The sequence below is a fragment of the Schistocerca serialis genome, chromosome 2 (assembly GCF_023864345.2).
Source record: "Schistocerca serialis cubense isolate TAMUIC-IGC-003099 chromosome 2, iqSchSeri2.2, whole genome shotgun sequence".
Classification (NCBI taxonomy): Eukaryota; Metazoa; Arthropoda; class Insecta; order Orthoptera; family Acrididae; genus Schistocerca; species Schistocerca serialis.
In genome coordinates this window covers 817,407,581-817,423,669 of record NC_064639.1, presented here as the reverse complement: position 1 = coordinate 817,423,669, position 16,089 = coordinate 817,407,581, and the positions used below count along the sequence as shown (strand labels likewise).

The following is a 16,089-nucleotide window of genomic DNA, read 5'->3' as shown; positions in this document are numbered from 1 at the left end:
AAAGGATGTGGGTTTTAAGGGAGAGGGTAAGGAGTCATTCCAATCCCGGGAGCGGAAAGACTTACCTTAGGGGGAAAAAAGGACAGGTATACGCGCGCGCACACACACACACACACACAAAATATATATATATATATATATATATATATATATATATATATATATATATATATATATATATCCCCTTCCACACACATTTCATTACATGGCACAGTCAAAGCTTTCCTACTTCCACTGTCTTCACCATCTCAACACTCACTCCAGCCAACTCTTGCATCTCTTCTATTTTCATATACTTAAATGCTCATTTCTCTTGTTTTGATGAATCTCCTTTTCGAGCCAATATCTTAACTCATCTTCTCCTGGTTCCTTCCCTTCATTTCCATTCTTGCCTGCTTTGTTTATTCTTAAAATACAAGAGAAGAGAATGACAGTCTTCAATCACAAGTTTTATTTTTACTTAAAGCACAACGAATTTTGAGCCCTGAAGGCCCATCTTCAGGTGTATATCATCATATATCACATAGGAGTTCCTGATGATCACATTATTTAAATACATTTTAATCTAATAAACAAACAAATTAAAACAAAATACTGGAAAAATTAACCTACTTCTTTTAGCAACTGCACAGACTTAAAAAAGAAGCAGCTTCCTTCAAAAGTTATTTTCAAAACATACATATGTCACAAAAATACAGACATTTCAAAGAACAAATACATACAAAGCTATTGCCTTTTTTTATTCAAAGACATCAGTATAGTTGGTATGATTTCTTCCTGCACATTTCAGAGATGATTTGTATGCTGTAAATGTTTATAATAGTTGCATTATTTCTTTTTTGGAATAAAAAAATTGTAGAATTATTGAAATAACTTGTTGTTGACATAGTTTTGCTCATTTAAAAGTTTTCTGGTAAAACTAACTTTGTGTAAAAGTATTTCCAGTTGCCTTTAGTCTCTGCATCATATATAGTGAGACTGCCCTGGATATTGTTTTGTATATTTTGTCATTACATTAAAATATCTTTATTTTACAGGAGCAGTGTTGATTACCATGCAAGAATAATGACAATGTGTTAAGCACCTACAGATGTACCTTCTGGACTTCAAATGATTTGTGCTTTAAACAAAACCCTCATTTCTGACTGAAGGCTTTTGCTCTTCCCTTTGCATTTTGCTAATGTAAATCAGTCATGACCACAAAAATGACTACTACGGATAAAATGAAATTAGTTTATTCTACTTGCAAATTCAGTTTGGTTTACATCTCTTTTTATCCCCTCACATAACTCTATCACAATCATTTTCTATTACCCTTCCCCATTCCCCCGTCCTCCACAACCACCTCATGTTAATGAAAATTAGCTAAAGCAGCAAATTTGAATTTTTGTTTGTTTGTTTCTTTCTTTCTTTCGTTTTTGAGGAGGCTCTTCCTCGAAAAAGATATTTTTCACCTAAATTAAGATTTAGAAACACACATGTTAAAATATCTTCCAAATCTGTGCATAATATTTTACAAGACACATTCAAAAAGCATCAAGCCTTTGCTTGGCAGAAATAAAATTAATCTGTAGGTACAAAACTCTAATCCCCTAAAATTTAGTTGCTTTGGTAATGCAAACATTTATCCTTTGCAGCATTTCTGGAATGTGTCTTTTTGAAGGTGATTAGCTAGGTCATCACATTCTGTATAACGTCTTCTCTTGACTCATTACTTTCTGGGGCATTCTGAGCTGGGGGGAGAGCCAAAACTCATATGGAGCCTTGTCAGGGGAGTAAGAAGCCTGGCTAACCACACATATGCATTGTTTGGCGAGGAAAATTTCAATCAGATGCGCAGACTTTGTAAGGAATTATCACGATGGAGCTCAAAAGTTTTTGCTGCCCACAGGTCTGGTTGTCTGCATTACACAGCATCCCAAAAACAACAAAGGAACTCCTTGTAGCATTCTTTTCTGATGATTTGGCCTTGTGGGGTGTTCTTGTAATGCACAATCAAATGATAGTATACGAAAATGAACAGCTTGCTCTTGACATTGCCACAATCCTGCCATGTTGTGACTACTGGAGTGTTGGACATTTCTGCTGTGATGACTCAGTCTTAGTTTCTAGGTCCTACCCATAAACATACATATCAAAACCCGTGATCATGATGTTCAGAAGGTTGGGGTTACTGTTAGTATTACCTAACAACATGTACAGTGCAATTTTCAGACAGTGTTACTTCTGCTCCATTGTGAGCAATTTCACAGACACTATCCTCATGCACAAATCCTCCATCAAAACTGAACATAATGATCCAATTCTTACTTCCATTTCATTCGTAAGTTCTTGTACAGCGAATCAACTGTCTTCCATGATCAAGGTCTATACTCATTCAATGACACTGTTTTCGGCTTGTTAACGGTCTGCCTGAGTGCTGTCCATTATGTCTGGCTATCATTGAAGCATTTGAACCACTCCTTTATCCATTAAGTTGATCATGGCACCACCCCCAATAACCTGTTGAATCTTATGAATTTTTTCCATTTGTGTATCACCAAGATTTTGGCACATTTTTATACAATATCGCTGTTCATTTTCTTCCATCACCGCACAAATTACTGGAATCCCACAAGAATTCACTTCACATCCTCACTCATACGTCAAATGCCAGTGATTAAAGCTCCCCCCCCCCCCCCCCCACTCTCTCTCTCTCTCTCTCTCTCTCTCTCTCTCTCTCTCTCTCTCTCTCTCTCTCTCTCTCTGTGTGTGTGTGTGTGTGTGTGTGTGTGTGTGCGTGCGTGTGTGTGTGTATGTGTATGTGGGTCGCTCGCACGTGTGTCATTTACTGGTGGCATTGGAGCTTTCTGCCTGCTGGAAGAAATTCACGACTGTGTATGAATGTTAACCCCCCACACATCACCTACAAAGAAAGTTGCCCATACTTCACTGATTTATGTGGTAAAGAAGACTGTTCAATACTTTTTGAACAGACATTGCACACAGTACAAATGAAGGTTCAATTTCTTGATCGATATCTACATTCATAACCATGAGTGTCAAAAAGAAATTACCGCATTCTTCATACATTACTAGAATTAAAGTCTTTACATTTACTTACATTGCTCTAATTGTGCCATAAATTTGTACTTTCACTTGATATACACCCACCTTTTTCATCATGCATACAAAATCTGATATACGGAGGAACATACGAGAAGAGACTAGTTCTCAATGCTTGTGATTGGTTGCAGGGTTCTGTCGTAGTCACAGCTGCAATAAAAAAAAAATTGTTATTTCTCTATAGCTTCGAACAGAGAGCAAATTAATATTGAGCATCTTAGTTATCTGATCATACCTTCTACTTTGATAATCCTTTTTGATGATGTGTCATTAAGTGAAATTGATCCCAAAGATTCACCTACAACAGAGGGAGTGTTCGAATCTGTGGATACAGTTGTTAGGCTGCTAACTGCTGAACGAGTATCTGGAAGAAAACAATTTTTAAGGTTGAAATATTCAATGCATTCGAGTAATTAAAATATAGTACTTATGTAAGGAATCTTCTATTCACACTCGAGACCTGCTATTTCACAACACTAAAGAAATATTGTAGTAGCACAAAAATTTATATAGACCACGATATTCCACACCAGAGTGAGACACGAAACAGTCTTATTTCATTTTATATTGTATGTTAGGTTCTGTATTATTCATGCAATGTGGATTTCTATGTTTCACATATGCATCAAGTATGATAGTTGGCAAAGTGGCGAACCTCAAGCAATATACATCACTATTACAGTGAGGACAGACTACGTTACTCAACATAATGTCTTTTGTGATAGCCAGTATTCACAAAAAGAAGCATTAACAAATTGTTAGGGCTGTCAACTCACGTTATTACCAAGTCATCATCAAATGATTTACATAACTTTGAGTTTCAGTTTTGTGCACAGATTAGGTATATGAAAGTTTTTATCTGCAGAGGCCTGATATAGTGCACAAACTCAAAAAGATGAAAATTATTTCACAATGACTTAGTAAGAAGTTGTAATTGGTAATGATACCACTTAGGCGACCCCAGGCAAAATGTACTACAAAAAAATTTTACAAGATGGTCAACATGTTTCCTCAAGGCAGTATGCCTCGATTGTGTAATAGTAAGAACACTGCTAGCTTTTGAACAAATATTTCTCCAGAGCTCTAAAGCAAGAATTGTCAGAGACCTAGCAAAGTTCTCAAAATAATAAATAATTACTTCTGCTAAATGACTATCTTTAAAATTCAAGGAAGCTTAATGCCAAACTGTCTTTTGCAAAGTCATGATGTATTGTACCCGTAGGTGTTAATTGATGATATTTCTAACACAATTTATGGTTTCCTCTGTGTCAACATTTTATTTTGTGTAAATTATACAAGGGGCTTTGAAAGAAAAAAATAAGGCTAATCACTTTCACAGTTTCTACACCTGAATAAATTTAAACGCAAGACAGAAGAGTCAAAAAATAAAATACATGTTGTGCACAAAATAGGCAATAAATATTCAAAAATAAAGATAGACAAGTGCAAAGTAATCAATAGCCACTACAGAAACAGCTTTTAGTACAGCACTGGAAATTCTAATTGTGATTTAAACTCAGTTTATTATAAAACTTTGAACAGCAAAATTAATGAACTTGGAAAACACACTGAAATCTGGTATTTCATGAAAATAATTGTTTCTAAGGTAGTAGAGGAGATATTGTTTCATCACTGTATGCTGCTGCAATTATAAAGCTGCCAAAGCCCGGCACGTAGATTGCATGCAATAAGAGAAACGACAATCTTCAGAGTTGCAAAAGTTTAAAATGATAAGTATAGCTGACAAAAGAACTGAATGACCATAACATTTTCCTTTGGCTTACTCACATACCATTACAGCTAAACCTTCAAGTTTATATCAACTTTCAAGAAAATATGATCATGAAAGCTTTTGTTAACTCTTCTGCACCCAAAAAGGCTATTTTTCAGCCAGAAATTGATTCATGATGATTAATTTCTTATTATCTTTTAAACTGGGCATGGGAAATCTAAGGTGACCTGCTGGCCTGATTAAAATACTTAAGCTCACAGGCTGCCAGGTTAAATTATGCGACAGCAGCACTCCTAGCACATAAAGTCAAAACTATAGCATCCGTGACATTAACATTATGGGGTAACACACTGACATGACAGCCATGCCTTTCCTGACGTATCATGACAACGAACTACATATTTTTAAGAGCACATAAAATTAATGTTCATCCTTTTTTCAGATGTTTACATTTATGTGTGTGCCGTGACTACTGTTTATTTACAGAAGACATTTTACAACAGCTGTCTTAAAAAATTTCAATGCAAAATTCTGCAACACTGTTTCTAAAGAAACAATGTTCATGACATGTAAATAAATGTAAATGCTAAGCATATTGAAATGTAATCACAGAAAAATAAATGCCTACCAAAACAACTGGTTGTAGCTACTTAATCATAAATAACTTCAGTTCCAACAACTGCAGTGTTCTAATATATCCCAAACAGGCAAGAATTATTTACTAGTGTTAATACAAGAATGCCCAGAAAAACAAAAATATGGCAATGAGATACACAATCCCAGTTGACAAGCAATTGTGAGTAACTTAGTGACTTTTGGCCACAAGCAGGTCATCTGAGTGTGTGAAAGTGTGTTACTGTCCACAAACACTACTGACAAGCATTATTTAAATATTTGTCCAAAAACATTTTGATGACTGATTGCATAGGCATAGTTTGTTTCTGTAACATTAACTAAGAACCATGGACCTTGGCGTCGGTGGGAAGGCTTCCATGCCTCAGCAATACAGATAGCTGTGTTAAGTACAACCACAAGAGAGGGATATCTGTAGGAAGGCCAGACAAACGTGTGGTTCCAGAAGAGGGGCAGCAGCCTTTCCAGCAGTTGCAGGGCAACAGTCTGGATGATTGACTAATATGGCCTTGAAACATTAACCAAATTGGCCTTGCTGTGCTGGTATTGCAAACGGCTGAAAGCAAAGGAGAAACTACAGCTATAATTTTTCCCGAGGTCATGCACCTCTGTTGTATGGTTAAATGATGGTGATGTAATCTTGGGTAAAATATTCCCGAGGTAAAATAGTCCCCCATTTGGATCTCCAGATGGCGACTACTCAGGAGGATATCATCTTCAGGAGAAATAAGACTGGCATTCTACAGATTGGAGCATGGAATGTTAGAGCCCCTAATTGGGCAGGTAGGCTAGAAAATTTAAGAAGTTAAATGGATAAGTTGAAGTTAGATATAGTGGGAATTAGTGATGTTCAGCGGCATGAGGAACAGGAATTCTGGTCAGGTGAATACTGGGTTACAAATAGGTCAAATAGGGGCAATAAAGGAGTAAGTTTAATAATTAATAAGAAAATTGGAATGCGGGTCAGATACTATGAATAGCATATTGAACGCATTCTCGTAGCCAAGATAGACACAAAGGGCACACCTACCACAGTGATACAAGTTTACATGCCAACTATATCTGCAGATGAAGAGCTGTACAATACAATTAAAGAAATAATTCAGACAGTTAAAGGAGATGAAAATATAATTGCGATAAGTGACTGGAATTTGATAGTAGGAAAAGGAAGACGAGGAAAAATAGTGGATAATTATGGACTAGGGGCACGGAACGAAAGAGGCAGCTGCCTGGTAGGGTTTTGAACAGAGCATAATCATCACTGACACACTGTTTAAGAACCATAAAAGAAGGCTGTATATCTGGAAGAGACCTGGAGACACCAGGAGGTTTCAGATCGATTATATAACAGACACATATTTAGAAGCCAGATTTTAAACAGTAAGACATTTCCGGAGGCAGATGTGGTCTGACCAAAATTTATTAGTTAAGAATTATACATTAAAATGGAAGAAATTGGAATAAAGGCAGGAAATTATGGAGACGGAACACGGATTAGTTGAAAGAACCAGAAGTAGTTTTAAGTTTCAGTGAGAGCATTCAGCAATGGTTGACTAGAAGAGAGGAAAGGAATACAGTAGAAGATGAATGGGTAGCTTTAAGAGATGAAATAGTGAAGGCAGAAGAGGAGCAAATGGGTAAAAAGAAAGTTTAGTGGAAATCCTTGGATAACAAGAGATATTAAATTTAACTGGTGAAATGATGAAATTTAAGAAATTTAAAAAATGCAGCAGATGAAGCAGGCGAATGGGAATACGTACTTTCAAAAAACAAGATTGATAAGAAGTGCAAAATTGCTAAGCAGGGAAGGCTAGAGGACAAATGTACGGATTTTGAAGCATATTTCAGGAAACACAGATACCACATACATGAAAACTAAAGAGGACTTTGGGAAGGAGAAATAGCTGTATTAATATAAAGAGCTCAGATGATAACCCAGTCCTAAGCAAGGGAAAATGAGATGGGAGATTGGATACTACGAGAAGAATTTGACAAAGCTCAAAGATCAACATTGAAACAAGGCCTCTGAGTAAACGATATTCTGCCAAAGCTACTGATAGCCTTGGTAGAGCCATCTGGTGTGCAAAATGTATGAGACAGGCGAAATATCCTCAGACTTTAAGAAGAATGTAGTAATTCCAATTCCAAAGAAATCTGTTGCTCACTTATGTGCAAATTACTGAACTATCTGTTTAACAAGTTTTTATTGCAAAATACTAACAAATTCTCAGCAGGAGAATTGAAAAATTGGTGGGAGCCAAACTTGGAAAAGATCAGTTTGGTTCCAGAGAAATGTAAGAACATGCAAGGCAATACTGACTTTATGACTTACCTTGGAAGACAGATAAAGGGAAGACCAACTTACATTCATAGCATTTGTACACTTGGAGAAGGCATTTGACAATGTTGACTGGAATACTCTTTCTGAAATTCTGAAGGTAGCAGAGGTAAAATACAGGGAGCGAAAGGCTATTTACAAATTGTACAAAAATGAGACGACAGTTATAAGAGTCGAGGGCACGGAAGAGAAGCAGCACCTCAGAAAGGAGTGAGAAGGGTTGTAGCTAATTCCTGATGTTATTCAATATGTACATTGAACAAGCAAAACAAGGAATATGGAATGTAGTCGAATTAAATCAGGAAATGCTGAGGGAATTAGATTAGAAAATGAGACACTTGAAGTGTTAGATGACTTTTGTTATTTAGGCAGCAAAATAGCTGATAACTGTAACTTGTTAACATCAAATATAGATTTAAGTGTTAGGAAGTTTTTCTGAAGGTACTTGTTGGAAGTGTAGACTTAAATGGAAGTGACATATGGGCAATAAATACTTTAGATAAAAGGAGAATAGAAGCTTTCGAAATGTGGTGCAACAAAAGAATGCAGAAGATCAGATGGGGTGATCATGTAACTAATGAGGTAGTGGAGAACAGAATTGGGGAGACAAAAAATCTGTCGCGAAAAGAAGGGATCTGTTGATTGAACACATTCTGAGACAACAAAGGCTCAACAATGTAGTACTGGAGGAAAAACGTAAACAACAGAATAGTGAATTGTCAAACCAATAATACTCTCACTCAGTATGTACTGGTAATACTACGATTATTTTGATCGGCATCAATACTGTTCATTAGTATTTCTAATATTGACTGCCATTTTATTAATACACTGACATACATATTGAACATGTGAAGGCCCCATAACTTCCCTTTGACATTTCTACCTTTGCAGATGATAGGCACCAGTCTTCGCAGTATTCGTGAGATGCGATAACACCACCTCTAATGCTTAAGTCAGGAGGTATAGCATCTGTGACATTAAGTTTATGGATAATATATTTTAAAATTAAACATAAGAAAGCAACATGTGAAATACAATGGACTTGTCAAAATAAGATAAGCAGGCCATACACTGATCAGCCAGAACGTTGTGACACCTGCCTAATAGCTGGTATGTCCACCTTTGGCACGAATAACAGCAGCAATGCATCATGGCACGGAAGGAATGAGGCGTTGGTAGGCTGTTGGAGGGAGCTGACACCACATCTGCATGCACAAGTCGCCTAATTCCCATAAATTACGAGGAGGAGGTCGATGAACTCTGATGCCGTGTTCATTCGCATTCCAGGTGTTCAGTTGGGTTCAGATCTGGCGAGTTTGAGGGGGTGGGGGGGCAGCACATCAATTCAAACTTGCCACTGTGTTTTTCGAACCACTCCACTGCACCCCTGGCCTTGTGATGTAGCATATTATCTTGCCAAAACATGTCACTGCCGTTGGGCGCATACGGTCTGCGACCAGTGTACGATAATCCTCGGCCTTTACGGTGGCTTGCACAATCTCCACTGGACCCACAGATGACCGTATAAATTTTTCCAGAGAATAATGGAGGTGACGTCTGCTTGTCTCCATCCCACAGTACGAGTGTCAAGGAGCTGTTCCCTTGGAAGACAACGGATTCGCGCCCTCCCATCAGCATGATGAAGGAGGTACGGAATTCATCAGACCATGCAATGCTCTGCCGCTGTGACAACGTCCAGTGCCTATGGTCACATGCTCATTTCAGTCATAATTGCTGATGTAGTCATGTTAACACTGGCACATGCACGGGTCTTCAGCTGCAGAGGCCTACCATTGGGAGTTGTCAGTGCACTGGGTGTTCACACACACTGGTACTCTGACCAACATTAAAGTCTGATGTTAGTTCCGCAACAGTTCGCTGCCTGTCTGCTCAGTGTACAATGCTCAATATCTGTAATGAGATGTGGCCACCCAGTGCCATGACATCTGGACATGGTTTCACTTTGGTTTCATCACATGTTGAAGACAGACACCACAGATCTCCTCTGACACCCAACAAGTCATGCAGTTTCTGAAGTGCTTGTACTGAGCCTCTGGGCCATCACAATCTGCCCTCACACTCATATATATTGTGCGCCTTCCTCATTCTACACACAGACAACATGCTCACTGATACTATGTGCACCGTGTGTGTGTGCGCGCGGGGGGAGAGGGGGAGAGAACGCAGAACATGAGCAGCTGCTCGAGCGTCATCAGCTAAAATATCCGGTAAAGTAGATGGCAGGGACAGGACAACACGAGATTGACTAAAGCGGGGACACGACAATAAAACATGGCGCACTGTTAATGCCTGACCACAAGGGCACTGCGGCGCTGGGTCACCGGAGAGCAGGTAGCGGTGGCTAAACCGGCAATGCCCAATCTGCAACATGGTCAGAAGGACCTCCTCTCGCCGAGATGGTCGGGAGGAGGTTGTCCAAGCAGTTGGGAGCGGTTTTACTGCCCGTAGCTTTTTTCCTTGGAGGGATGACCAAGCATCCCACCACAACGACACAAGCCTCTTACAAACATCCCCACGAACGTCAGATGACGGGACACAATGGGAGCCTGGCCGAGGCAGGAGGACTGCAGCCTTGGCTGCAGCATCCGCAGCCTCATTCCCAGGCACTCCTACATGTCCGGGAACCCACAGAAAGCTGACAGGAGAACCATTATCAGCGAAAGAATGGAGGGACTGCTGTATCCGTTGAACCAAGGGATGGACCGGATAGGGAGCTCCAAGGCTCTGAAGAGCACTGAGTGAGTCAGAGCAGAGTACATACGATGAATGGCGGTGGCAGCGGGCATACTGAACGGCCTGATGGAGAGCAAAAAGTTCGGCCGTAAAGCTGGAACATTGGTCGAGGAGCCGGTATTTAAAGGTGGCGGCCCCGACGACAAAGGCACAGCCGACACCATCGTCAGTTTTGGAGCCATCGGTGTAAATAAAGGTGTGACCGGCAAGTCGAGCACGAAGTTCGACAAACTGTGAGCAATACACTGCAGCCGGAGTATCCTCCTTCGGGAGTAAGCTGAGGTCGAGATAAATATGAACCGGAGCCTGGAGCCAAGGTGGTGTCGGGCTCTCACCCTCTCTGAAGGTGGTAGGGATGGCAAAATCCAATTGTCGAAGCAGGCGACGGAAGCGGACTCCGGGGGCAGCAGGGCAGACACATACAACCCGTACTGACGGTCGAGAGAATCAGCGAAGAAGGACTGGTAAGAGGGGTGGTTGGGCATAGACAACAGCCGGCAGGCATACCGACACAGCAGTACGTCGCGCCGGTAGGTCAATGGTAATTCGGCAGCTTCAGCATAAAGACTCGCGACAGGACTAGTGTAGAAGGCTCCGGTCGCAAGACGTAACCCCCGAAGGTGGATGGAGTTGAGACGGCGTAAGAGGGATGGCCGAGAAGACGACTAGACGAAGCTCCCATAATCCAGCTTCGATCGGACTATGGACCGATACAAGCGAAGCAGGACAGTGTGATCCGCTCCCCAAGATGAACCACTAAGAACTCTGAGGACATTAAGGGAACGTGTACAACGGGCCGCCAAATAAGAGACATGCGGAGACCAACACAGTTTCCTGTCCAACGTGAGCCCTAGAAACTCAGTTGTTTCCACGAATGGGAGAACAACGGGACCGAGATGTAAGGATGGCGGAAGGAACGCTTTATATCGCCAAAAGTTGATACAAACCGTCTTCTCTTCAGAGAACCGGAAGCCATTTGCCACGCTCCATGAGTATAGGCTGTCTAGACAACACTGAAGGCAGCGCTCCAGGAGGCATGTTCTCTGGGCACTGCAGTAGATCGCGAAGTCATCGACAAAGAGACAGCCTGAGACATTAGGTGGAATGCAATCCATAATTGGATTGATCGCGATGGCAAAAAGGGCTACGCTCAAGACGGAGCCCTGAGGCACTCCGTTCTCCTGGAGGAAGACGTCAGACAATACGGAACCCACACGTACCCTAAACTTTCGATCCGTTAAAAAGGAATCAATAAAAAGGGGCAGGCGACCGCGTAGGCCCCACCTGTGCATAGTGCGGAGGATACCTCCTCTCCAACAGGTATCATAAGCCTTCTCCAAATCGAAGAACACGGCTACCATTTGGCGCCTTCGCAAAAAGTTGTTCATGATGAATGTCGACTAGGTCACAAGGTGGTCAACAGCAGAGCGGCGGCGACGAAAGCCGCATTGGACATTGGTAAGTAGCCGTCGAGATTCAAGAATCCAAACTAACCGAGCATGAACCATGCGCTCCATCACCTTACAGACACAGCTTGCAAGAGAAATGGTGCGGTAACTAGAAGGAAGGTGTCTATCCTTCCCGGGTTTGGGTATAGGAACAACGACGGCATCACGTCAACGCATGGGGACCTGACCTTCGGTCCAGACGCGATTGTAGGTACGAAGAAGGAAGCTTTTGCTCCCCGGAGAATGGTGTGCCAGCATCTGAACGTGAATGGCATCTGGCCCCGGAGCAGAGGACCGGGACAGTGCAAGCGCACGTTCGAGTTCCCGCATAGTAAAGGGGGCATTATAAGTTTCCAGATTCAGCAAGTGGAAGGAAGGTCGCCAAGCCTCTTCTGCCTCTTTCCTGGGAAGGAAGGCAGGGTGGTAATGGGCGGAGGTTGAAACCTCTGCGAAAAACCGGCCGAAGGCATTGGAGACAGCCACAGGATCAACAAGGACCTCATTACCTGAGGTCAGGCCAGGTACCGAGGAGTGGGCCTTAATGCCCGACAGCCGGCGCAGGCCACTCCATACGACAGAAGAGGGAGTAAAACTGTTAAAGGAGCTGGTGAAAGAGGCCCAACAAGCTTTTTCGCTGTCTTTGATGACTCTACGGCATTGCGCTCGGAGCCGTTTGTATCCAATACAATTCGCCAACGTAGGATGGCGGCGAAAGGTGCGTAAAGCACGTCGTCGATCACGGATAGTGTCTCTACAAGCCTCGTTCCACCAGGGGACGGAAACGCGACGTGAAGAAGAGGTAGTACGAGGAATGGAATGTTCGGCAGCATTGATGATAACAGCCGTGAGGTATTCGACCTGACTGTCACAACTGAGAAAATCGTGGTCCGGGAAGGTCGCCAGGGAGGAGTGTAAAGTCCCCAGTCAGCTTTCGGTGTGTTCCAGCTCGAAGGACGTGGGGATGGGGTGTGGTGCAGGAGACGAACGACACAGGGGAAGTGGTCGCTCGAATAGGTGTCAGAAAGGACATACCACTCGAACCGACGGGCAAGAGTGGTAGAACAGAGCGAGAGGTCCAAGTGGGAGTAGGTATGAGTAGAGGCCGAGAGGAAAGTCGGGGTGCCAGTATTGAGGCACACAAGATTGACGGGGGAGGAGGATTTGGAAGGGAGGGATTTGGGAGGCGGAGGCAGAGACCCCGGATGGGGTGAGGAGGTGGAGGGGGGACAGGATAGGGGTGAGGATACCGCGGAATGAGGGGACACAACTGAGGCAAACGAAGTGGTCAACGGCACGGGATGGAGGCGGTCATACTTCTTCCTGGCCTCAGAATAAGAGAGACGATACAAAGTTTTGAGTTCTTGTATCTTCTTCTCCTTCTGATATGCGGGGCAGTCTGAGGATCTAGGCGAGTGGATGCCAGGACAATTAACGCACCGAGGTGGTCGGGTGCATGTATGTTCCTCACGAAGAGGACGTCCACAATCGCCACAAAGGGCCTCAGCCTCACACCGTGACGACATGTGCCCAAAGCGCAAACACCGAAAACGGCGCATAGGAGGCGGGACGTAAGGTCGCACATCGCACCGGTAGCACATCACCTTTACCTTCTCCGGGAGAACGTCCCCCTCGAAGGCGAGGTCTTTGGGGCCGCGCTGGACTCGCCGGACGAAATGCACGCCTCGGCGCTCCAGGTTGGCCCTGAGCTCCTCATCAGATTGCAGCAAGAGGTCCCGATGAAAAATAACCCCCTGCGTCCTATTTAGTGCCAGATGCGGGACAATGGACACTGGGATATCCCCTAGGCGGTCGCACGCCTGGAGCCCCGCCGAATGTGTGGCGGAGTTGGTCTTTATAAGAACGGACCCCGAACGCATCTTACTGAGAGCCTCGATTTCCCCGAAGATGTCCTCAATGTGCTGAACAAAGAACATGGGCTTGGAGGTGGCGAACGTCCCCCCATCGGTTCGAGAACAGACCAAATAGCGGGGGAAGTACTTCGCCCCAAGCCGGCGGGCCTGTCCCTCCTCCCAGGGAGTGGCCAAGTGGGAAAGGGCAGGAGAACCAGAACTGGAGACAGTACCTTTCCGTTTGAAAGACTCGGCCGCAGAGCGACCTGATACGTGTTGACGTTTCATCTGCGAAACGTCCGCCCCGATACCACCCACTCCGACCAGGGGCTCTCCCCACGGGTGCCACCCAGCCTCAGTAAGGGCCACCTGGCAGGATGACTGTTGCCGGGAGTCCTGATGCCCCAAGGAGACGGGCACCTACTCCTTGGCCGACGTGGGGAGGGTGCAGCTAAGGTATCGGCAGTACGATCCCTGTGTTGTCAGGGGGCTACAACCTAGAGGGTACATGACGACCCCTACACAACGGGCTGGCTACCGTGCTGGATTTCTGGTGCCATGGAAAGTCCATCATGATCGTAGGTGCAGATGGGGACGCACTATGGGCGTAACTTGTACAACCCATCAGGCGTTTAGGCCCAATTTGAGGAATAGTGGGTATGGTTACAACGCCGGTACAATGCTGAGTGCCAAGGACTTAGTGCACTGAGGACCAGTGGTACACCACACCACGTAAGGCGTCCTTCCCCAAAAGGCTTGTACTTCTGTAGAATTGTGAAAAATGGAGGTCAAACCCCAAGGGGGACCATCACATGAAAAGCCGAAACGGTTGAAACTCCTTTTAGTCGCCTCTTACGACAGGCAGGAATACCTCGGGCCTATTCTTACCCTGGACCCGCAGGGGGGGAGAGGGGGGGAGAGGGGGGGAGAGGGGGGGAGAGGGGGGGAGAGGGGGGGAGAGGGGGGGAGAGGGGGGGAGAGGGGGGGGAGAGGGGGGGAGAGGGGGGGAGAGGGGGGGGAGAGGGGGGGAGAGGGGGAGAGAGGGGGAGAGAGGGGGGGAGAGGGGGAGAGAGGGGGGGAGAGGGGGGGAGAGGGGGGAGAGGGGGGGAGGGGGGGGGAGGGGGGGGGAGAGCGGGGAGAGGGGGGGAGAGGGGGGAGAGGGGGGAGAGGGGGGAGAGGGGGGAGAGGGGGGAGAGGGGGGAGAGGGGGGAGAGGGGGGAGAGGGGGGAGAGGGGGGAGAGGGGGGAGAGGGGGGAGAGGGGGGAGAGGGGGGAGAGGGGGGAGAGGGGGGGAGAGGGGGGGAGAGGGGGGGAGAGGGGGGAGAGGGGGGAGAGGGGGGAGAGGGGGAACCAGTGCTGTGGAACACAGGGTCAAAACAATATTGTCTGTAAGTGTTGTAGGACAATATAGTGTAACTTGGTGCCTTGCTTCCTGATAGGTCATCGCAAAAACTTACACCTTTTTGAGAACACATGATATCATCTTGCATAGAAACTCATGTGAAAAAACATCAACTTTGTCTAGATCAAATACACCAAACACACAAATTTTGCCATCAGCTTTTAGGAAAACCACATTTAATTAATGCCTGGCATTCTGGCCAAAGATAGCAGTCATGTGTATGAGGTGTGCCTGCTCATGTGAATGTGTGCATAGCTTGCTTTCTGAAGAAGATTGGACAAAAGCTCAGATGTATAATAGTCTTCTTGCTGTGCTTTTCTGCAGCTTAATATGTCATCTTTCGGGTGAGTGGCAACCTATAGCTTTTGTAATACTGTTGATATTCCAAGCTGGACTTCCCACTATTTGATTTAAAGTTATTCAGCCATTAAAAAATCAACAGCAGTTATATGATATCTCTGAGCTTGAATTTTTACACAAGATTGTTCATATCTAGATTTACACCGCTGACAAGAGTCTTAGGGCATTTTCCAGGTTGTCACTGTTAACCTTTTACATATAGTGAATTTATTTATTTATTTATTTATTTTAATGAGAGAGGAAAATTGTTCACACTTAAGTGTGCTTCCAAAAAGACAAATTTTCTTTCTTGCAAATGACCTCAATTGAGTAACTTTATTTTTTCTTCGTGAAATATAAAATACGCCCAGGCCTTAGATTTTAAAGAAAAATTCTGAAGTGCAGCAAGTCCCACTTAAAGGTTTTCTGGTGCTTTTTCTATGTCACATTTTGAGGTGTTAGCAAATATGGCAAAGTGCTGTCTAA

General features: G+C 43.9%; 1 protein-coding gene across 6 annotated transcripts in view; it reads right to left on the bottom strand.

The window, feature by feature from the left end:
- The window catches only part of LOC126458060 (tubulin monoglutamylase TTLL4-like), a 255,365-nt gene that overhangs the window by 195,007 nt on the left and 44,269 nt on the right, over positions 1-16,089 (bottom strand). For all 6 annotated transcript variants that reach the window (XR_007585569.1, XM_050094857.1, XM_050094861.1 and 3 more), the window contains exons 5-6: positions 3,341-3,469; positions 3,154-3,255 (exon numbers count right to left, since the gene is read on the bottom strand). Coding sequence is in view for 5 of the 6 variants with exons in the window: in XM_050094857.1 (XP_049950814.1) it covers positions 3,154-3,255; positions 3,341-3,469 (231 nt within the window). In the remaining variant the exon portion in view is untranslated. The remainder of the gene's footprint in view (positions 1-3,153; positions 3,256-3,340; positions 3,470-16,089) is intronic.